The sequence below is a fragment of the Ranitomeya variabilis genome, chromosome 6 (genome assembly GCF_051348905.1).
Source record: "Ranitomeya variabilis isolate aRanVar5 chromosome 6, aRanVar5.hap1, whole genome shotgun sequence".
NCBI lineage: Eukaryota > Metazoa > Chordata > Amphibia > Anura > Dendrobatidae > Ranitomeya > Ranitomeya variabilis.
Genome location: NC_135237.1, coordinates 26,093,801 through 26,118,356, shown reverse-complemented (window position 1 = coordinate 26,118,356; position 24,556 = coordinate 26,093,801). Strand labels below are relative to the sequence as shown.

General features: G+C 42.8%; 2 protein-coding genes across 2 annotated transcripts in view; both read left to right on the top strand.

The window, feature by feature from the left end:
• Window positions 1-983: 983 nt before the first annotated feature.
• Window positions 984-8,675, top strand: C6H7orf78 (chromosome 6 C7orf78 homolog). Its single transcript, XM_077268090.1, has 6 exons — window positions 984-1,095; window positions 2,132-2,581; window positions 3,973-4,057; window positions 6,673-6,815; window positions 7,190-7,264; window positions 8,446-8,675. Exons 2-6 carry the CDS (start codon window positions 2,138-2,140, stop codon window positions 8,467-8,469), a joined length of 771 nt encoding a protein of 256 aa, XP_077124205.1. The 5' UTR covers window positions 984-1,095; window positions 2,132-2,137; the 3' UTR covers window positions 8,470-8,675.
• An 11,026-nt stretch (window positions 8,676-19,701) lies between these two features.
• LOC143781465 (scinderin-like) overlaps window positions 19,702-24,556 on the top strand; it is a 54,036-nt gene continuing 49,181 nt past the window's right edge. Inside the window, exons 1-2 of the mRNA XM_077268087.1 lie at window positions 19,702-20,455; window positions 21,319-21,473. Of these exons, the coding sequence (XP_077124202.1) occupies window positions 20,263-20,455; window positions 21,319-21,473 (348 nt within the window). The 5' untranslated portion in view covers window positions 19,702-20,262. The remainder of the gene's footprint in view (window positions 20,456-21,318; window positions 21,474-24,556) is intronic.

The window sequence follows — 24,556 nt, the reverse complement described above, 5'->3', positions numbered from 1 at the left end:
GTTGCATTGATTTCCCTTGTTCTCAGGGGCCCCGGTTGCATTGATTTCCCCTCTTCTCAGGGGCCCTGGTTGCATTGATTTCCTCTGTTCTCAGGGGCCCCGGTTGCATTGATTTCCCTTGTTCTCAGGGGCCCCGGATGCATTGATTTCCCTTGTTCTCAGGGGCCCCGGTTGCATTGATTTCCCTTGTTCTCAGGGGCCCCGGTTGCATTGATTTCCCTTGTTCTCAGGGGCCCCGGTTGCATTGATTTCCCTTGTTCTCAGGGGCCCCGGATGCATTGATTTCCCTTGTTCTCAGGGGCCCCGGTTGCATTGATTTCCCTTGTTCTCAGGGGCCCCGGTTGCATTGATTTCCCTTGTTCTCAGGGGCCCGGTTGCATTGATTTCCCTTGTTCTCAGGGGCCCCGGTTGCATTGATTTCCCTTGTTCTCAGGGGCCCGGTTGCATTGATTTCCCTTGTTGTCAGGGGCCCCGGTTGCATTGATTTCCCTTGTTCTCAGGGGCCCGGTTGCATTGATTTCCCTTGTTCTCAGGGGCCCCGGTTGCATTGATTTCCCCTCTTCTCAGGAGCCCGGTTGCATTGGTTTCCCTTGTTCTCAGGGGCCCGGTTGCATTGATTTCCCTTGTTCTCAGGGCCCCCAGTTGCATTGATTTCCCCTCTTCTCAGGGGCCCGGTTGCATTGATTTCCCCTGTTCTCAGGGGCCCCGGTTGCATTGATTTCCCCTGTTCTCAGGGGCCCCGGTTGCATTGATTTCCCCTGTTCTCAGGGGCCCCGGTTGCATTGATTTCCCCTCTTCTCAGGGGCCCCAGTCACGACTTAGTCCCCGGGCTCCGTGTCTCCTCTATGAACACAATGGTTGCTCAGCACTTTTCAGGCAGGGACAATGGTGGATACATTGTTGCTAAGTTCCATTGATTGCGCCTTTTACAGTAAACACAGAAGATTTGCACTTGGTATTTTGTGAATGGCCAATTACTTAGTCTCCAGGCAACTCTGGGACCTGCACAGACAGGCAGCAGCGCGTGTCCTGCGAGGTGACACCATTGCCCCCGACCTCAGCTCCTCACAGGAGACAGAACCAGAAGTGTCCGAGGTAAGAGACCTCACCGACCGTCTCACATCTGACCGCGATGGAAGGCGCCGCATTATCAGACAGTGCGGACTATCAAACCGACATGGGACAGTATGGAAGAATGCCTGGTAAAGATGAGAGGAAGCAGCGGCAGGAACATTGTGACAAATTCACTGCAAAGTGTCAGTTGTTGGGTTATTGAAGGTCTCTGTCACACGTCCTGGTGATTCCTGTACTGGAAAAGCGAGTACTGCTGAGACCTGTGGTCCGTGTCCGTGTGTGTGTGACACCTACAGAATGAAATGCGGCATAGAAATGAGCGACTGTTAGGAATGAAAGATGTTACAAAGATACAGATAGTGATGAGGAACGTGATAGATAGATAATAGATAGATAGATAGATATAGATAGATAGATAGATAGATAGATAGATAGATAGATAGATAATAGATACATAATAGATAGATAGATAATAGATACATGATAGATAGATAGATAGATAATAGATAGATAGATAGATAGATAGATAGATAGATAGATAATGGATAGAAGATAGATAGATAGATAGATAGATAGATAGATAGATAGATAGATAGATAGATAGATAGATAATAGATACATAATAAATAGATAGATAATAGATACATGATAGATAGATAGATAGATAGATAGATAGATAGATAGATAGATAGATAATAGATATATAGATAATAGATAGAGAGCTAGAAAAGAATACAGCACAATATTGCACAAATTGGCCAATTCCTGAGAGCCCATCAGCCAGGACTAGAACGTTCACCATGTCAGGGCTTCTGGGCTCTCATGTGTTGGCCAGTGTCTGTCAGCTTTTTGTAGACAGATTGATATGGAGATGTTGTAGACGGCTGTTCCTATAGTGAAGTTCCACAAATGTTGGACGGTTTAATCGTCTCCTTTTCTCCGGTCTCCCAGTAGAGACCCCCATGCTCCGTTGTACACAAGTGGCTTTAGCAGCAGCCTCTTGGCATTGAGCTCTCTGACATCAGTAACCTTTGCTATTATTGCTGTGTCTCATTAGATAACGATGTCTGTCGATATCGGACTTCCAGATGATAACGAGCGTCATTACTTGTTCTCCAGACAAGTGAAATTTAATGCAAATGTGAAGCTGGCCGCAGAAAGAAGTCAGCAGCACTTTATGGTTCCAAAGAGAATTCCGGAGAATAACATCTGGAAGAAGAAGCCTCTGGACTTCAGCTTCAGATTGTACAAATCACTGAATTTACCAAGGAGGTCGGAGGAATCTAACATGAAGGAAAGAAGGACCAGAAATCAGATTCTGAAAAGAAATGAGCTGGAGATAATAAGAGACTCCCCTCCCCCGCGGCCGAGGAAATCCGAGGAGCCGGGGACGTTTCGCACAAGATTTAGGCTCATAGAACCATTTGAAGCTAACTTATTGTATGTGAAAAATGGCGTCTACCCGAAAGAAAAATACGAGGATCCGAAGCCACACGACTTCAGACAAGTAGGAAAATATCACAAGACGCACCAACACACTCCTATACTGAAACACTCTGTGCTGCTGGGCACCCTGCTCCTTCCACTAGGTCAATCCCAGCCAGTGACTCCATTGTCTTCACTTTCCTATTTACATTATGATTCTGTCACATTCATCACTTACATCATTGTATGATAGAACAGGTCAGTGTCTCCCACAAGATCAACACACTCATCAACCTGAAACACTCTGTGCTGCTGGTGCATGCTCATTTTCCTTTTTTTTCAGTCTATATCTCCCTTAATCTCCTAACGTCAGGATGCTGTCCCTCTCACATCCATCCCTGTCCTCATAAACATCATCTAATGAGTGCGCCAGTCACTGCTGCCCACAAAATCAACACAATCATCAACCTGAAACACTCTGGAGTCTCTAACTTTCATCTTTCAAGCTGTCACCTTTGTTTTTGTTCCCTTCTTTTTGAATTTTGGCAATGTAGTCCTGTCCTTACTAACATCAAATGAATGGACAGGTCACTTTCTGCTACAAAATCAACACACTCACCACCTAAAACACTGCGCTGCTACAGAACTCTGCTCCTTCTTATATCTTCACATGCATTACTACTTCTTTCTATTCCCTGCCTCTTGTCATTGAGTAATCTGCCCTTACTAACATAAATGAATGGACAGTTCACTTTCTGCTACAAAATCAACACACTCACCACCTAACACTTAGGACCCGATTCATCATTCGCATCGTGTGTGGGGGTGGGTAAGTCACTTTTCTTTTTTGTCGTGTGGTATTCGTTGGGGTTTTCTTTCTACAAAAGTCTTCTGAATAGCGCACATGGTTCATGAATTTTACATTGTTTATTTGCTTTTTTTTGTTTGTTTTTTTGTTTGACGCTTGAAAGCAAAAATCACACGTTCCAATATAATTTTCAGAGAATCATAAAAATCGCTTCAGGGGGAACTGGAAACATTTTGAGCCAAAATGTTGCAACTTTTTAAAAAGTTGCATTTGTTGAATCAGCGACAAACTCCTCGTTACTAAGTCATTTCTAATCATCGTCTAGAATTGATGATTAATCCTCCGAGGTGTCGGCTGCGTTCTGCCGTTTCCTTATTGCTGATGATTCTGAACCTTCAAGGTCGGGTTTGGGCAGTTTTGCTCCAAGATTTACCTGTCACGTTCTCCTACATAGTGCGGCCCCTTTATATTCTGACCGTCATGTGTCTGACAATAATGGACGCAGTCAGACCTGTAGCCATCTTGTGACTGTCTCTGTTATGGGGGCACTGAGGATTGTTTTCTAGAACTCTCTTAACTCCTGTTGGTGCAAAACTTTCTTTTTTTGCTCTTAAATGTCACACTCCCCGATTAGAATTAATGGCCGACGTCTCTCTCTCCTGCAGTATGAGACGGACATTCCGGATTTTATTACGAGCTTCTCCCGGGATCCGTTCAACCTTAAATTTAAAGCCCAAGTTCTAAGTTCTTGTAAGTATTGTTACATCTGCTGCATAAACACATAAGACGGTGACGTGAAGCTGCTCCATTGTGACTACAATAAGACAATGATAACGGCTCCTTCATAGTCTCCATCGCTCTCCTCTCCGCACCATTGTAGAGAACCTTCCACTGTAAGGTGGAGACCATCAACAAGCAGGTTGTGCAGGTTGGAATCTGTGGTTTTCTGTTTAGTACTTTGAGGATCATCTGTAAGTGATTAGTTACAAATTATCCAATGTCCGGAGCTTCATTCACAAGGTTCAGAAGTGAAATCTCAGCACAATTCCTGATTGATCAATGTCTTCACACAGATAATTAGACATCTGGGAAATCTCTTCATTATACCAAAAAATAAAAATACAGAGGAAACCCTCTACCTCTGCTTATAGTAACATAAGTGACAGGTACTTCTCACTAAATTAGAATATCATTAAAAAGTTAATTTATTTCAGTTCTTCAATTAAAAAAGTGAAACTCATATATTCTATAGAGTCATTACACACAGAGTGATCTATTTCACGTGTTTATTTCTGTTAATGTTGATGATTATGGCTTACAGCCAATGGAAATCCAAAAGTCGTTATCTCAGTAAATTAGAATAATTAACAAAAAACTCCTGTAAAGGCTCTTAAGTGTTTATAAAGGTCTCTTAGTCTGATTCAGTAGCTCCACAATCATGGGGAAGACTGATGACCTGACAGATGTCCAGAAGGTGTCAGTTACACACTCCACAAGGAGGAGAAGCCACAAAAGGTTATTGCTAAAGAAGCCGGCTGTTTACACAATGCAGTATCCAAGAATATTAATGGAAAGTGGAAGGAAAAAGTGGTAGAAAAAGGTGCACAAGCAACCGGGATAACCGCAGCCTGGAAAGGATTGTTAAGAAAAGGCCATTCAATAATGTGGTGGAGATTCACAAGGAGTGGACTGCTGCTGGAGTCATTGCTTCATCACACACAGACGTGTCCAGGACATGGGCGACAAGTGTCACATTCCTTGTGTCAGCCACTCATGACCAATAGACAATGCCAGAAGCGTCTTACCTGGGCCAAGGAGGAAAAGAACTGGACTGTTACTCAGTGGTCCAAGGTGTTGTTTTCAGATGAAAGTAAATTTTGCATTTCATTTGGAGATCAAGGTCCCAGAGTCTGGAGGAAGAGCGGAGAGGCCACAATCCAAGCTGCTGGAGGTCTGGTGTGAGGTCTCCACAATCAGTGATGGTTTGGGGAGCCATGTCATCTGCTGGTGAAGGTCCACTGTGTTTTATCAAGACCAAAGTCAGCGCAGCAGTCTACCAGGACATTTTAGAGCACTTCATGCTTCTCTCTGCCGACAAGCTTTTTGGAGATGGAAATGTCATTCTCCAGCAGGACTTGGCCCCTGTCCACACTGCCAAAAGTACCAATACCTGGTGTAAAAACAACAGTATCACTGGGCTTGATTGGCAGCAAACTCGCCTGACCTTAACCCCATAGAGAATCTATGGAGTATTGTCAAGAGGAAGAGGAGACTCCAGACCCAACAATTCAGACGAGCTGAAGGCTGCGATCAAAGCAACCTGGGCTTCCATAACCCCTCAGCAGTGCCACAGGCTGTTCGCCTCCATGCCACGCGAAATGATGCAGTAATTGATGCTAAAGGAGCCCGACCAAGTATTGAGAGCATTTACTGAACATACATTTCAGTAGGCCAACATTTCGGATTTTACAATCATTTTTCAAGCTGGTGTTATAAAGTCTTCTAATTTACTGAGATATTGACTTTTGGGCTTTCATTGGCTGTAAGCCATAATCATCAACATTAACAGAAATAAACACGTGAAATAGATCACTCTGTAATGACTCTATAGAATAGGTTTTTGCATTGAAGAACTGAAATAAATTCTCCTTTTGATGATATTCTAACTTTGTGAGAAGCTCCTGTATATTCTAGAGTTGTGTATGATTGTTCCAAATAACACTGAAAAGAATAGTGAGTGCATCTCTGGGGTATAATACAGGATCAGTAATGTAATCTATTATACAGTGACTCAGGGTTATACACAGATTATATTTGGATCTCACTGTACAGTTGGGCTCAGATTTCCTCATCACTATCTATTGGGTAAAGTTCATCTCATATTTTTAATATCAATCATCTTTGTAGTAAATTCTTCTACTGATTGACAGTTATTCGTTTATGAAGCTGTTTATTACCAGTTATGCCCTTTATAACATGTGTGTGCACATTAACCCTGTATTATGTGGTGTAATTGGGATGATTTGTGTAATAGAGCGTATACATAGTAATATTAGAGGATCGCCCCGTCCTCTATTGATACTTTTATGTACAGTCATTTCTACCATTATACATTAGTTGTCAATCTTTCCTGCTTATCCATGGATTATGTGGGATGGAAATGATCAGGTTAGTTAATATTGCGCCCCTCTTGTCCATAGGTAGGAGCTGGTATTGCATCTATGCCCAGTGTCCAATATTACCAATTAACCAAAGTGGTGCTTTCCCTCGTACCAGTCCATGTGATTGTATCGGACTGTGTGTTCTTGCTCGTTATGGGCAGAGATATGGGCACTAACCCGATTATTCTTCATCCGGTCTTCCAGCGTGTCAGCTTCCACCCATAGATGCCACGAAGAGGAGGGTGAAGGTGAAACGCTTCTCCTTGCATAAGCCTACCGAGGCACAGTGGGATTCAGGACTTATTTTACCCAGGAGCCCCTGGCCACCCAAGTCCGCATCATACACTGTGAGTCCCTGCTGCTAGGTCTGCAGTCGTTCTAATCTCTGTTCTTCTGGAGCGCACCGCTCCTCTGCCTCCTGGCTTCTGCTTGCCTCCTGGCTTCTGCTTGCTGGGGAACGCTGTGCTTTTAGAGGCTGACAGTTCAGGACAGTTGCACGGTTGAGCCGCCGATCCGAACTGTCCGCTCTCCGATGGCGCAAGACGAGATCCAACATCGGAGATGCACAATGAAGCTGGTTGGTTCCAGCAATCTACACAGATTCAGAGAGCTTGGAAGCGCAGCGCTCATTGTCTAGGGAGTCGGCCACCTCTGGTAGACATGGTGAACTCGAGAATTAAAATCTAGTACTACAACTCTCACCATTATATCTTGATTCCAGAGACATAGAAGAAGGCGCGGTGTGTACAGCGCATTCATGGATCGGGTGGAAGAAAAATTCACTGCCAGGAATCAAGTGAGTATTAGAAACCCAATTTATGGGCCGTTTAAAGGATATGGACACTGTCGGAGACACTTTTTTCAGCTACATGTGCATAATTTTGTCTAAAAATCATTGTTGCATGAAAATTTCATTAACACCTTGGTGCCGCTTGGCTTCTACATCCTCTGTGTATCACTGTACATAGCAGACTGCAGAGTGAGTTACCTATGAGCTCGCTCTCACTTCTGTATTCCTTATTTATCTTCTTAAACATTTTTTTTTTGTGATAATTTATGACCAGTGAAAGGCAGCATCTTGCGCAACAGAGCGGTAATGGGGCAGAGAGAGTTCAACTTAAGTCTTTATTTTACCAGCTTACGAAAATAAACTAAAAATGTTATCAATCGGTTTGCAGCCGGATCGTCTGTATCATGTATCCGACCGATTTCTCCCGACAGATGGAGCTCACTGACTGATTCTCAGTTAATTCATTCTGCTGCCAGAAAAAAAAGAGAGTAAGGGGCTTAACAAGAAAAATGGTGCAAAATTATTAATGGATCAGAATTGCAAAATTTAATTTTTAGCCAAAAATATGTGAATTCAAGTAAAATATAAAATTGCCCTTCTGAAGGTGTTTATATCCATGAAATCCTTCAGAAGTCTTTCTCATTACAGGATATGAATAGGTTTCTTTTTTTCTGCTTGTTTAATGTTAACTGTTTTTACTGTAAGTTTTTTTTGTGTTAGAAATTCTGGCATAAAACTGTCTGCAGAATTTTTACCTAGCTTAGAGTTGGGCAAATATTGTAAATGTCATTTTTAATCCAGTTTCGCCAACTTTTGAGGAGAGGGTGGAGCTTAGAGAGAGAGGCGTGACCACAAAATTGGTATAAATTTGGGCGGAAATGTACTCCAGTCAGTGAATGGAGTACATTTGTTTTGCTAGAACATAGAAACTGAGAAGTACGCCATATTGCTCCAGTGGACCCATTATCAACACTGATGTGCAAAGCAATAGACTTGATGAATCGGCTCCTATGTGTATGTTTTCAATACAGAAATATTCATGTATAAAATTGGGAAAACTCAGCTATTGGAGAAAATTTACAAAAAATGTTTAACAATTTTCAAAAAGTTTTTTTTTCTCATTTTGTCCTAAGTTACAATCACATTAAAAGCAAAATCTACAATTCTGCGGGTTTCTCCCCATTAAGGAAGAAGTTCATTGTGGGAACTAAAACGACCCACGGACCGTTAGGGATCAGCTGGTCGGTCAGTTGTCTGACGATGAGAAGAACTGAACTTAAGACAACCAGAAGAATCTTCAGTCTTGAAAGAAGCCAATCGGATTCCGTGGATGGAATGTCGAGAGATAAATGATGTTGCGCTATGTGAGATTATCTGTTCTTTCAGTTTCAATGAATAAATAGTCATTAGAAGGTTCCACCCCTGCTTAGCCATCATAATTTAATACGTTCTGTTTCATAAAAATTGATAGCTGCAATTATTAGAGATGAATAAATCAAATTTGAGTTGAAATTTGTGAAATTTTCAGGTCCTTTTGCATTCGAACCATTTGCCACCTCCTTTTTACACATTGCAGAAAAATACATCAGTCAGAGAAGACTCACATGACCTCGGGCACAACATCGTGGTCTTTCCCATAATGCCTTACAACCATCCCATCATATGATATAGCATAGCCAATCAGAAGGTCCTTTCATACCCTGTATAAAAGCAAAGGCAGGGAATGCAGCAGCCATTATAAGGAGAATTAGAGTAGTGAGAGTTTGTCAGAGCTCAGCAAATAGAGAAAGGAAGAAAAAGCCATAAACCATTGCACAAATACACCAGAAAGTGATGTCTTGCGAGTGTGATAGTCTATGAATATTACAGAGATTCAATTGATTGAAGAGAGAAACAGGAGAGTTGCCATCAGCAGTGAAAGACTTCATGGGATTAATCAGGGATATGGTGGGGCTGGCAGCTTGTTTTGCTGCACTTGATTTACAATTTCCCATTTTCCTTATTCTTGATGCACTAGAATGCAACAGCAAGGCAGCACAAAATTTTTGACAGAAAAAAAAAATCCAAAATCTGTCAGATGGTGTGTTTACTTGCCACAAGTGACTGTACTAAGTTTATGGATTTCTTATGCATTCCTTTATTTTTGTTAAGGGGGAATACTTGCTTTCACAAAATACAAAAGAAAATTACTCAAAATCCAGGCTGTCTATCGCACAAAGTATCAAGAAATTTTTATTTTCGCACATCGGTTTTACTAGTCAAATTTTTTACTAGTCAAATTTTAATCTGTACTTGTCGCACATTGGATTGTTGCAGATGCTGGATTTTGATATGTGTACCTACCTAACATTTCTTATTATGTCATTTTTGAGAAGAGGGTTGAATTTTGCAAAAAGAAAAAAAAACTGAAAAAAGAAAAACCTTAAAAAATGTACCGTAGTTATTTAACTGTGCATGTCTGTTTCTGCAGACCGATTTAACAAGTCTAATTTGACATTCATGCATTACACACCTTTACTGCTGCCACATTTTGCTTTCTGTATGTACACTGCTCAAAAAAATAAAGGGAACACTTAAACAACAAAATATAACTCCAAGTAAATCAAACTTCTGTGAAATCAAACTGTCCACTTAGGAAGCAACACTGATAGACAATCAATCTCACATGCTGTTGTGCAAATGGAATAGACAACAGATGGAAATTATTGGTAATTATCAAGACACCCTCAATAAAGCAGCGGTTCTGCAGGTGGGAACCACAGACCACATCTCGGCACCAATGCTTTCTGGCTGATGTTTTGGTCACTTTTGAATGTTGGTTGTGCTTTCACACTCGTGGTAGCATGAGACGGACGCTACAACCCCCACAAGTGGCTCAGGTAGTGCAGCTCATCCAGGATGGCACATCAATGCGAGCTATGGCAAGAAGGTTTGATGTGTCTGTCAGCGTAGTGTCCAGAGGCTGGAGGCGCTACCAGGAGACAGGCCAGTACACCAGGAGACGTGGAGGGGGCCATAGAAGGGCAACAACCCAGCAGCAGGACCGCTACCTCAGCCTTTGTGCAAGGAGGAACAGGAGCACTGCTAGAGCCCTCTAGCAGGCCACAAATGTGCATGTGTCTGCACAAATGGTTAGAAACCAAGTCCATGAGGATGGTCTGAGTGCCCGACATCCACAGATGGGTGTTGTGCTCAGAGCCCAACACCGTGCAGGACGCTTGGCATTTGCCACAGAACACCAGGATTGGCAAATTCGCCACTGGCGCCCTGTGCTCTTCACAGATGAAAGCAGGTTCACACTGAGCACATGTGACAGATGTGACAGAGTCTGGAGACGCCGTGGAGAGCAATCTGCTGCCTGCAACATCCTTCAGCATGACCGGTTTGGCAGTGGGTCAGTAATGGTGTGGGGTGGCATTTCTTTGGAGGGCTGCACAGCCCTCCAAGTGCTCACCAGAGGTAGCCTGACTGCCATTAGGTACCGAGATGAGATCCTCAGACCCCTTGTGAGACCATATGCTGGTGCGGTTGGCCCTGGGTTCTTCCTAATGCAGGACAATGCCAGACCTCATGTGGCTGGAGTGTGTCAACAGTTCCTGCATGATGAAGGCATTGAAGCTATGGACTGGCCCGCTCGTTCCCCAGACCTGAATCTGATTGAACACATCTGGGACATCATGTCTCGCACCGTCCACCAACGTCACGTTGCACCACAGACTGTCCAGGAGTTGGTGGATGCTTTAGTCCAGGTGTGGGAGGAGATCCCTCAGGAGACCATCCGCCGCCTCATCAGGAGCATGCCCAGGCGTTGTAGGGAGATCATACAGGCACGTGGAGGCCACACATACTACTGAGCATCATTTCCTTGTCTTGAGGCATTTCCACTGAAGTTGGATCAGCCTGTAATTTCATTTTCCACTTTTATTTTGAGCGTCATTCCAACTCCAGAACTCCGTGGGATATTAGTTGTGATTTACGTTGATCATTTTTTAGGTTTTATTGTTCTCAACACATTCCACTATGTAATGAATAAAGATTTACAAGTGCAATATTTAAGTCAGTGATATCTAGGATGTGGGATTTTAGTGTTCCCTTTATTTTTTTGAGCAGCGTATAACCATCTACCGCACATTTCCTGTTATGTCTTATTTTCCAAGGGTTTAATAATTGGGATTGAAAAGATTGTCAAAAGTTAATCATAGCGTTGTACAAAATGTATGGAAAAGTGGCAATGAATTGAGTTGTGTTAAAGAAATAGAAAACATACCATGGCTAAGAATGTGAGAGCCGCTAGCAGCAGCAGTAGAATCACCGACGCTGGCAGCATTATTACTATTACTATTATTATTATTATTAATATTACTATTACTATATACTATTACTACATTATTATTATTTGGTAGTATTACCAAATGCAGGTCAGAATTGGTCTCCTTTACCTCCATCATGCATTTTAGTGTAGGACGTTATGGAATAAATGACACATAATAATATTTTTGTTAATTTATACAGCACCCACATATTCTGCAGAGCTTTTCAGTCTGCACGTTATCATCACTGTCCCCAATGGGGCTCACAATCTAGATTCCCTAGCAGTATGTCTTTGGAATGTGGGAGGAAACCAGAGAACCTGGAGGAAACCCACGCAAACACGTGGAGAACATACAAACTCCTTGCAGCTGTTGTCCTTGGTGGGATTTGACCCAAAGACCCCAGAGTTGCAAGGCTCCAGTGCTAACCACAGAGCCACTGTGCTGCCCAAACATCACTCCTCTCAGTCACAGCACGGTGATGTTACCTCTGACAGCGATACCATCAGTTTAAGCTAGTATTCTGCACAGAATCGTCTGCCTGATCACATGTACTAAATTGTAACAGATTCGGCAAATGGTAAAAAAAAAAAAAAATAATACCTCATTGCTCACCTTTCCCACTCCCCTACCACTCACTGTCCTCTTCTTTCCACCCTTCTGCACCACATATCCAATTTCTTCACATAAGCTAGGACATTCGCCAAGGCTGCCAAGGCCGTTTCCAGGACCTCTGAGGTCACTTCTTTTTAAGATCGTGACATCTTGACGTGAAGACATGCACCATGGCCTTGTGACCTCCAATTGTGACCTCCAAGACCTCGAGCTCAAGCCTATAGTGAAGAGGAAGGGAATGCATTGCACAAGGGTGGGAAAAAAAATGACCATATGGCAAACAGGGAGTAGCAGTGTGGCTGAAAATGTGAGCAATGTGGTGCTACTCAGCCTACATGCTGGTGGTTTCCAATAACAACAGATGTCAGTATAGTAGGAGTGAATAAAATAAAACAGATAAGGCAGCACTCTGTAGCGCTATAGCATGCAAACATAAAATATGAAAATTGAATTGCACTATTGCACTAGAAATATGAAAAATTGTGAATGCTTAGCTCATGAATTGGCCAATTCATGTGTACCTGCATCCACGTTAAGGCGTTTCTCATTGCCAGGACCTAATGCCAATCTGCTCTTAGACAGTCTACATTTCTCTGGGAACCTAATATGAATCCTCTCTGGACTAAAGTCTATATCTCTGTGGAGGGGTAGAATAGGAGGAGTAACACATAATATTATGTAATTTGTTAGCTGGTGTAAATGCCACTTTTCTTCCAAGCCCTATGACATTTCTCTTTTGTTCCTGTTCCTCTCTGTTCCTGAGGTATGGCCTCTATTCTCTGTACAGTATATGAATATGAATATAGTCTTTTTTGACAAATAGGCATGGCCCTCAATTTCTTGAGGAGCACACCCACTTGGAAGAAAAAAAAATTTATATACAAGGAAGAGCAAACTTATCTCAGGAACAGAGAAGAGCAGAAGAAAATTAAAACATTGCCAGATTCAGGAGAACACTGGAAATTACATCAATTAAAAAAAATTACATATTTATGGCTGCCCCTTACCAGCCTGAGAATACCAGCCCCCAGCTGTCTGCTTTAACAAGGCTGGTTGTCAAAAATAGGGGGGACCCCACACCATTTTTTTATTATTATTCCTTTAAATAATTAAAAAATACAGCCTGGGGATCCCTCTATTCTTGATAACCAGCCTTGCTGAAGCTGACAGCTGAGGGTTGCAGTCCCCAGCTGTGAGTTTTGCCTGGCTGGTTATCAAAAATACAGCTGAACCCACTCCGGTTTTTTTATTTTAGTTATTTATTTACAGCGCAGGCATCGGCTGATGAATACTCCCATCAGCCGCTCCTGCTCCCACTGTTATTAGCGGCAGCAGACGTCGGCTGATGGTCAGTAGTCTGATCAGCCAACACCAGTGACTGGAAGTAAACATTATACCTCCGATCATAGCTGTGGGTTCATACTGTCATTTGAACTGCGGCTCTGTGACCGGTGGTGAAGATTTCACTGCCAATCAGAAGCGGTGTTTGCTGCAATGTCATGCACATGACAGCACGACAAACACCTGGTCTTCAGGGAGCCGAACCCGAACACTAACACAGACTTCCTGGCGAAGTCCTTGCTCGAACAGTAGGTGTTTGGTATAGACGCTGAACTTTACTACTCTGGTTTGCCCATCTCTACTTATGAAATCTCAGAGCTGGATTCCCAGCTACACTGCACAATGCTGCTGTATTATGTCCTCCTTGCTTCCACTTTCTAGTAAGTGCTTATCTAATTTCAGAATCTGAATCTCAGCTACACTGCTCGGTGCTGCTTTATAATATCCTCTATGATATTACTGCTTCTGAACATGTGCTACATAGAGACTGCAGAGCAGGAATCCCTCATTCCCATGTGTGTTGTTTATGGGAGACATCATAACAGAATCTCCACCCATGAGCTCAGAGACAACTGAAAATTAGAGATGGAGACAGAAAGAAAACACTGATAAAAAATGCAGTATACAGTTCATATAATGGCCAGCTATTGTATTATTTTTCATGTATACACATGACAGCTTATTCTGGAAACTCACCTGAAACAATAGTTATGTGAGCCCTCGCGAGCAGGGTCCTCTCTCCTCCTGTACCAGTCGTGACTTGTATTGTTTAAGATTATTGTGCTTGTTTTTATTATGTATACCCCTCCTCACATGTACAGCGCCATGGAATAAATGGCGCTATAATAATAAATAATAATAATAATACTCCAACATTGCTAATATATGTCTACAAGCTGTGGAGAGAAGGGGAAGGGAAGTGACAACTGCTCTTGGCACATTTCTGGCTTACGAAATAAGTTGTCACCGAAAGACAAAACATCCAAAAATGTTGATACTTTGATGGACAAATTTTACCTTCTTTGATTGACCATGAAGAAGATATTCAGTCTCATGTGCGAGATGGGTGATGATTGTGACGAATCTGGATAAACTGCAGACAGCACTTGTAAGAGCAGCTCCATGACAGGTTACTGAGGGGTCTCAGAGCAGTCCCATCAGCTGGAACATTTCCTTCTGCTTGGTCACACCGGAGACACCTGACCTCAACCAGACTGAGCTCCTGAAGATCTCCTGCCGCTTATACGGTATGTCCTTCTCTTAGACTCTTAGCGTTCCTGGTTGCCAATAGTGTCGTTACCAAAACGTACTCTGTAGTAATATACACAACTCCAAAATGATTCTCCGGGGACAAAACCTGTCATTGATCTATGTCATCAGTCATGGAGAAGTGATGGACAGATCATGACTGGTGGCTCCTTCTTTGTCAGCTTTGACTTTGGATTATGTTTCCGTTTCCACGTCTTATGTGTTTCGCGTTTGGAGAAAGCTGAAGTCTGATGTAGAAAAGTACTCACTTGGCCCTCACTTGTCTTCCTTGGACTGGTCACCAGTAAGGTCTTCACTGGACCATCTTTGTTGTCTTCCAGTGACCATTAACGTGGAAATCTCCAGTGATGAGTAGACCGTAACATACGCCACTTGATATCATAACATTGTTACCTAGTCATCATCGGCGAAGCTGAAGTGGCCATCCTCAGAAGATGACAAAGATGACCAAATAAAGACCACGTAGGTGACCAGACCAAAGAATAAGAGGCCAGACCACAGTGAGGCTGTGCGGTGGGACACCTGAGGGCCCAATGAGTATGTTATTATTTTCTTACATATGTTTATTACTGTATGTTCCGAGGTCTGGAGAGACCTCACTACATAATATAATACACATTCGATTCACATGAAATTTATTAAATGCAAATTGAATTTTCTGGCAAATTTCATCATATTTGCTCATAACTAGAAATCACCTTTATTATTCTAAGATATATTACAATGTTTCGTGCTATTTATAATAATGCAGTCTCTTCACTATATGTGGAAAATAAACTTTGGGGCCAGCAGATAGAAGGGTAAGACTGTGTGAGATGACAATCTCTGCACCCCATATAATGCACTTTAAATATGTATATAATGCAGACTCCTCGGTAATTATATCCTCGTCACCTGTATATCTCAATGCTCCAGTATATCAGTGATACTAATGGCAGGCGCAGAGTAATAAAGCAATAAACTATTATAATGGGTGATTCTTAAAAAGGCTTGCTATAATTACCAGGATCATAAATACTATGTATCTGTATGTACAGTACTTGCCACATGTGTAGTAAGAGAAGTGCAGCAATTTTGTTGCATAGAGTTAACCCCTTAGTGGCCAAGCCAAATTTTTTAAATCTGACCAGTGTCACTTTATGTGGTGATAACTCTGGAACGATTCATCAACTTCCAGTGATTTTGAAATCGTTTTTTCATGGCACATTATAATTTATGATAATGGTAAATTTAGGTCAATAAGTTTTGTGTTTATTTACAAAAAATATCAGAAGTTTGACAAATGTTAAAAAATTAGTAATTTTCAAACTTTGAATGATTATCTCTTTAATCCAGATAGTCACACCATATAAAACATTAATAAATAACATTTCCCACATGTTTGCTTTATATCAGCACCATTTTTAAAATGTTATTTTATAAAAGGGGATATCCACTGATGTACCAAGGCATATAGAAGAAATAGGAGAAGAACTCTCTCTAAGATGTCGGTATTCACATTAGATGTATAGTAAAGATTGTCATTATCAGTGAAATAGGTAAATAAATAAAAAGGACATTTGATGATAAACGAGAAAAACAACCCGAAAACATCTTTGAACCTCCACAATATTTGACTGTAGGTATTGTGCTCTTATTTCTAGGCTTCATTCCAGTTTCGGTAAACAGTAGAATTACATGTTTTACCAAAAGCTCTATCTTGGTCTCATCTGTCCACATTTTCCCAGAAAGATTTTGCCTTTTTTATGTCTCTGTGTCAGCAGTGGGCTCCTCCTGGGTTTCCTGCCATAGCGTTTCATTTCATTCAATTGTCGACGGATAATTTGCACTTACATTGATGCACCCAGAGCCTGCAGGACAGTTTGAAATTCTTTGGAACTTGATTGGGACTGCTTTTCCACCATCCGGACTATCCTGCACTGCAACCTGTCATCAAATTTTCTCTGCCTTTCATGTCCGGGGACATTAGTTATAATGCCATGGGTTGTAAACTTCTTGATTATATTACACACTGTGGACAAAGGAACATCAAGATCTCAGGAGATGTAACCTTGAGATTATTGATATTTTTAACAATTTTGGTTCTCAAGTCCTGTGATGTGATTTTTACATTGCCCACACCTGTTACTTGCCACAGGTGAGTTTGAAGGAGCATTACATGCTTGAAACATAGTTTGAAACATACCCACAATTTTTAGGGGGGTTTGTATGAATGATGTCCAATTTTGCCATTTTTTTCTCGTTTTTTTGGTTTGTTCCAATACACACAAAGAAAATAAACATGTATAAAAAAAAGTGTAATTACAATAATTTTCTGGGAGACTTACTTCATTTTCTGGAACAATTTGAATGGTTCCAACACTTTCACCTTTGATTGTAGAAAGATAATCAGATACATACGATATACATAATGTATTCATTGTTTGGATCAATACTGGTTACAGTGATAAAATATTGTTTGCAAATAAGGAGCGCTCATGACAATGACTGGTGATTGGGCATGAAATAGAAGCCATGTTGTAGAAATAGATAAGTGAGTAATGGAGCAATGAAGAAAGAGAAGAGAACAGAGATGAGAAGAGAATGAAGATGCAAGAACTGAGAAAAGAGAGAATAGAAAGAAAAGAGTGGAGAGACAAGAGAACAGGGATACACAAATAGTGCTCTGTTTATGTGTTCATTTTCTTTTAGACTGTACTGCATGTGACTTCTGGTTTCTCTTGTTCTTCCTCTCATTCTGAAAGCTTCAGGGAGGCATAGAAGCTACAGCAAGGTGCAGAGAGGAAAGCTAGGAGCAGGGTGCAGAGAGGGAAACTAGGAGCAGGGTGCAGAGAGGGAAGCAAGGAGCAGTGTGCAGAGAGGGAAACTAGGAGCAGGGTGCTAAGAGAAAAGCTAGGAGCAGGCTGCAGAGAGGGATTCTGGAGCAGGGTGCAGAGAGGGTCGCTGGAGCAGGCTGCAGAGAGGGACGCTGGAGCAGGCTGCAGAGAGGGAAGCAAGGGGCAGGCTGCAGAGAGGGATGCTGGAGAAGGGTGCAAAGAGGTAAGCTAGGAGCTGGCTGCGGAGAAGGAAGCTAGGAGAAGGGGCAGAGGGGGATGCTGGAGCAGGCTGCAGGGAGGGACGCTGGATCAGAGTGCAGAGAGGGACATTGAAGAAGTGTGCATGGAGGGACGCTGGAGAAGGGTGCAGGGAGGGACGTTGGAGAAGGTGCAGAGAGGGACGCTGGAGAAGGTGCAGAGAGGGACGCTGGAGCAGGGTGCAGAGAGGGATGCTGGAGCAGGCTGAAGAGAGGGATGCTGGAGAAGGTTGCAGAGAGGGAAGCTAGGAGCAGGCTGCAGAGAAGGAAGCTAGGAGACGGGGGGCAGAGGGGGAAGCTGGAGCAGGCTGCAGGGAGGGATGCTGGAGAAGGGTGCAGAGAGGGTCGTTGGAGCAGGCTGCAGAGAGGGAAGCAAGGAGCAGGCTGCAGAGAGGGAAGCAAGGAGCAGACTGCAGAGAGGAACGCTGGAGAAGGGTGCAGAGAGGGAAGCTAGGAGCAGGCTGCGGAGAAGGAAGCTAGGAGAAGTGGCAGAGGGGGAAGCTGGAGCAGGCTGCAGGGAGGGACGCTGGAGAAGGGTGCAGAGAGGGAAGCTGGAGCAGGCTGCAGAGAGGGATGCTGGAGAAGGTTGCAGAGAGGGAAGTTAGGAGCAGGCTGCAGAGAAGGAAGCTAGGAGACAGGGGCAGAGGGGGAAGCTGGAGCAGGCTGCAGAGAGGGACGCTGGAGAAGGTTGCAGAGAGGGAAGCTGGAGCAGGCTGCAGAGAAGGAAGCTAGGAGACAGGGGCAGAGGGGGAAGCTGGAGCAGGCTGCAGGGAGGGACGCTGGAGCAGGGTGCAGAGAGGGACACTGGAGCAGGGTGCAGAGAGGGATGCTGGAGAGGGGTGCAGAGAGGGACGCTGGAGAAGGGTTCAGGGAGGGACGCTGGAGAAGGGTGCAGAGAAGGACGCTGGAGTAGACTGCAGAGAGGGAAGCTGGAGCAGGCTGCAGAGAAGGAAGCTAGGAGACGGGGCAGAGGGGAAAGCTGGAGCAGGCTGAAGAGAGGGAAGCTGGAGTGGACTGCAGAGAGGGACGCTGGAGAAGGGTGCAGGGAGGGACGCTGGAGCAGGGTGCAGAGAGGGAAGCAAGAAGCAGGCTGCAGAGAGGGAAGCAAGGAGCATGCTGCAGAGAAGGAAGCTAGGAGAAGGGGCAGAGGGGGATACTGGAGCAGGCTGCAGGGAGGGACGCTGGAGCAGGGTGCAGAGAGGGACATTGGAGAAGTGTGCAGGGAGGGACGCTGGAGAAGGGTACAGGGAGGGATGCTGGAGCAGACTGCAGAGAGGGACGCTGGAGCAGGCTGCAGAGAAGGAAGCAAGGAGCAGGCTGCAGAGAGGGAAGCAAGGAGCAGACTGCAGAGAGGGAACCAAGGAGCAGGCTGCAGAGAAGGAAGCTAGGAGAAGGGGGCAGAGAGGGAAGCTGGAGCAGGGTGCAGAGAGGGATGCTGGAGAAGTGTGCAGGGAGGGACGCTGGAGCAGGCTGAAGAGAGGGAAGCTGGAGCATACTGGAGACAGGGAAGCTGATGCAGGGTGCAGAAAGACACTGGAGAAGGGTGCAGAGAGGGAAGCTGGAGAAGGTTGCAGAGAGGGAATCTAGAAGGGGTAGAGGGGGAAGCTGGAGCAGGCTGCAGGGAGGGATGCTGGAGAAGGGTGCAGGGAGGGACGCTGGAGCAGGGTGCAGAGAGAGATGCTGGAGAAGGGTGCAGGGAGGGACGCTGGAGCAGGGTGCAGAGAGAGACGCCGGAGAAGGGTGCAGGGAGGGACGCTGGAGTAGGGTGCAGGGAGGGACTCTGGAGCAGGGTGCAGAGAAGGACGCTGGAGCAGGCTGAAGAGGAGGGACGCTGGAGCAGGCTGCAGAGAGGGAAGCTAGGAGCAGTCTGCAGAGAGGGAAGCTGGAGCAGGCTGCTAAGAGGGAAGCTGGAGCAGGGTGCAGAGAGGGAAGCTAGGAGCAGGCAGAGAGGGAAGCTGGGGCAGGGTGCAGAGAGGGAAGCTGGAGCATGCTGCAGGCAGGGAAGCTGGAGAAGGGTACAGATAGGGAAGCTGGAGAAAGGTACAGAGAAGGAAGCTACAGCAGGGAGCTGAGAGGGAAGCTGGAGTAGGGGGCAGAGAGGTTAGCTAGAGCAGGGTGCTAGTCATGGGTGAGCTTCCCCTTTAAGTCATTATATTCCCATTGTATTGCAGTGCTTGCTGGATATTAGAGTATTTATGTGTATATAAGTGATTATAGTTCTGGTAAGTGTGAACGTGCATCTCTCAGTTTATGACGTTATTATGCTCTGATTGACCTGGAATTGCAATCTCCTCCCTATATAATCCAGTTTATGATCTGTGCACTCTGCATCCTGATACCATTGCTTCTGTAGTAGTCGAGCTCAGTACACCACAGATCCCAGTGATCTACCAGTCATGGATGTGAAACACAAGGAGTTTGAGAAGGCTGGTGAGAAAGCTGGGCTCCAGATCTGGAGGATTGAGAAGTTAAAGCTGGCAGAGGTCCCCAAGGAGCAGTATGGAAACTTCTATGTAGGAGATGCCTATCTGGTGCTCAACACAGTGGAGATGGCGCTGTATAAGACTTACAGTCTCCACTACTGGCTCGGTAAGTGTTAATGCAGGATTTGCATTTGTCAATAATTTACATTACATACAGACCAGTAAGACAGCACATTTAAATTCTTGACTACGTCACACTGAAATAAAACCAAGAAAAATGACATGTACAGGCATTAAGTTAGGTCCTGGAAAAGAGAAATGCCTTAACGTGGCTTTCAGGTACACATGAATTGGCCAATTTATGCGCTAAGCTTTCTCAATTTTTCATATTTCTAGTGCAGTAATGCAGATTAGTGGTTACCATGCATATATGGTGCCACTTAAGTCCAATTGGAAAAATATGGATCCTGGTAGACCCATAGATACTTGTTCACACTATGAGACATTTCAGGGGAAAACTACATACACAAGTTTAATTTTATAGATACTGTCAGAATTCGTGGGACTAAAAAAAAATTATTAATCAGGCTCATAGTGTGGAGGCTTCTGGGTTAATATATTGGACAATTGCATGGCCTGCAATTCCGTAACACACAGTAACAAGCAGTCTTGGTTTTATTTTTCTCCACCCAGATCCCACCTCACTTTATTGCCTTCAATTGCACTTTCTCTGTACACCTTGGGCAAGGCAGTGTGGCTTGTAGGCACCCACCTGACACCAGTACCCGAGTCACATGCTCTGCCTTGGCCAGAAGGGATGCAGACACGCAGACATGCCACTCCGCCATGGCCACACATGATGCAAACTAACTACAGCTCTCTAGAAAGTATCCTCAATATTGGAAGAATGATAAGAATAATAAAAAGAATCACTGTGAAATGTTAATGTTGCATTATGTAAATTAAACCTAAAACGTATGTGATCTCTACATAATGTATCACAATATTCACTCAATGTAACCCTCTTAGGAAGTGAATGCACCCAGGATGAGAGCACAGCCGCCGCCATATTTACTGTACAGATGGACGACCACCTGGGTGGGAAAGCTGTGCAGTATCGGGAGCTCCATAACTGTGAGAGCAACACGTTTCTGGGTTATTTCAAAACCGGAATTAAGTATCAGGTACAAAAACCTTATATCTTATTATTTAGTAGTAGAAGACCAGAAAAGTGGATTGGTTCTAGAACACAACAGATATCATATATGCTGACAGTTTCTAAAATATCATTACAGAATTAAAAATATATTAAAAGATAAATCACCTATATACTTTTTCATGGATAAGAAATAACTACCGTAGTTTAATGTGGCCATCTATATTCAAGAAAATAATACTGCTATAATACTGCTTCTATATACAAGAATATAACTACAATAATACTGCTCCCTATGTACAAGAATATAACAACTATAATACTGCTCCTATGTACAAGAATATAACTACTATAATACTGCTCCTATGTACAAGAATATAACTACTATAATACTGCTCCCTATGTACAAGAATATAACTACAATAATACTGCTCCTATGTACAATAATATAACTACTATAATACTGCCCCTATGTACAAGAATATAACTACTATAATACTGCCCCTATGTACAAGAATATAACTACTATAACACTGCCCCTATGTACAAGAATATAACCACTATAATACTGCTCCTATGTACAAGAATATAACTACTATAATACTGCTCCTATGTACAAGAATATAACTACTATAATACTGCTCCTATGTACAAGAATATAACTACTATAATACTGCTCCTATGTACAAGAATATAACTACTATAATACTGCTCCCTATGTACAAGAATATAACTACTATAATACTGCCCCTATGTACAAGAATATAACTACTATAATACTGCCTCCCATGTACAAGAATATAACTACTATAATACTGCTCCTATGTACAAGAATATAACTACTATAATACTGCTCCCTATGTACAAGAATATAACTACTATAATACTGCTCCTATGTACAAGAATATAACTACTATAATACTGCTCCCTATGTACAAGAATAGAACTACTATAATACTGCTCCTATGTACAAGAATATAACTACTATAATACTACCCTTATGTACAAGACTATAACTACTATATTACTGCTCCCATGTACAAGAATATAACTACTATAATACTGCCCCTATGTACAAGAATATAACTACTATAATACTGCTCCTATGTACAAGAATATAACTACTATAATACTGCCCTTATGTACAAGACTATAACTACTATAATACTGCTCCTATGTACAAGAATATAACTACTATATTACTGCTCCCATGTACAAGAATATAACTACTATAATACTGCCCTTATGTACAAGACTATAACTACTATAATACTGCCCCCTATGTACAAGAATATAACTACTATATTACTGCTCCCATGTACAAGAATATAACTACTATAATACTGCCCTTATGTACAAGACTATAACTACTATAATACTGCCCCCTATGTACAAGAATATAACTACTATATTACTGCTCCCATGTACAAGAATATAACTACTATAATACTGCCCCTATGTACAAGAATATAACTACTATAATACTGCTCCTATGTACAAGAATATAACTACTATAATACTGCTCCAATGTGCAAGAATATAACTACTATAATACTGCTCCCTATGTACAAGAATATAACTACTATAATACTGCCCTTATGTACAAGACTATAACTACTATATTACTGCTCCCATGTACAAGAATATAACTACTATAATACTGCCCCTATGTACAAGAATATAACTACTATAATACTGCCCCTATGTACAAGAATATAACTACTATAATACTGCCCCTATGTACAAGAATATAACTACTATAATACTGCTCCCTATGTACAAGAATATAACTACTATAATACTGCTCCTATGTACAGGAATATAACTACTATAATACTGCTCCGATGTACAAGAATATAACTACTATAATACTGCCCCTATGTACAAGAATATAACTACTATAATACTGCTCCAATGTGCAAGAATATAACTACTATAATACTGCTCCTATGTACAAGAATATAACTACTATAATACTGCTCCTATGTACAAGAATATAACTACTATAATACTCCCCCTATGTACAAGAATATAACTACTATAATACGGCCCCTATGTACAAGAATATAACTACTATAATACTGCCACTTACAGTACAGACCAAAAGATTGGACACACCTTTTCATTTGAAGATTTTTCTGCATTTTCATGACTATGAAAATTGTACATTCACACTGAAGGCATCAAAACTATGAATTAACATGTGGAATTATATACTTAACAATAAAGTGTGAAACAACTGAAATTATGTCTTATATTCTAGGTTCTTCACAGTAGCCACCTTTTGCTTTGATGACTGCTTTGCACACTCTTGGCATTCTCTTGATGAGCGTCAAGAGGTAGTCACCGGGAATGGTTTTCACTTCACAGGTGTGCCCTGTCAGGTTTAATAAGTGGGATTTCTTGCCTTATAAATGGGGTTGGGGCCATCAGTTGTGTTGAGCAGAAGTCTGGTGGATACACAGCTGATAGTCCTACTGAATAGACTGTTAGAATTTGTATTATGGCAAGAAAAAAGCAGCTAAGTAAAGAAAAACGAGTGGCCATCATTACTTTAAGAAATGAAGGTCAGTCAGTCCGAAAAATTGGGAAAACTTTGAAAGTGTCCCCAAGTGCAGTGGCAAAAAACATAAAGCGCTACAACGAAACTGGCTCACATGAGGACCGCCCCAGGAAAGGAAGACCAAGAGTCACCTCTGCTTCTGAGGATAAGTTTATCCGAGTCACCAGCCTCAGAAATCGCAGGTTAACAGCAGCTCAGATTAGAGACCAGGTCAATGCCACACAGAGTTCTAGCAGCAGACACATCTCTACAACAAGTGTTAAGAGCAGACTTTGTGCAGCAGGCCTTCATGGTAAAATAGCTGATAGGAAACCACTGCTAAGGACAGGCAACAAGCAGAAGAGACTTGTTTGGGCTAAAGAACACAAGGAATGGACATTAGACCAGTGGAAATCTGTGCTTTGGTCTGATGACGAGTCCAAATTTGAGATCTTTGGTTCCAACCACCGTGTCTTTGTGCGACACAGAAAAGGTGAACGGATGGACTCTACATGCCTGGTTCCCACCGTGAAGCATGGAGGAGGAGGTGTGACAGTGTGGGGGTGCTT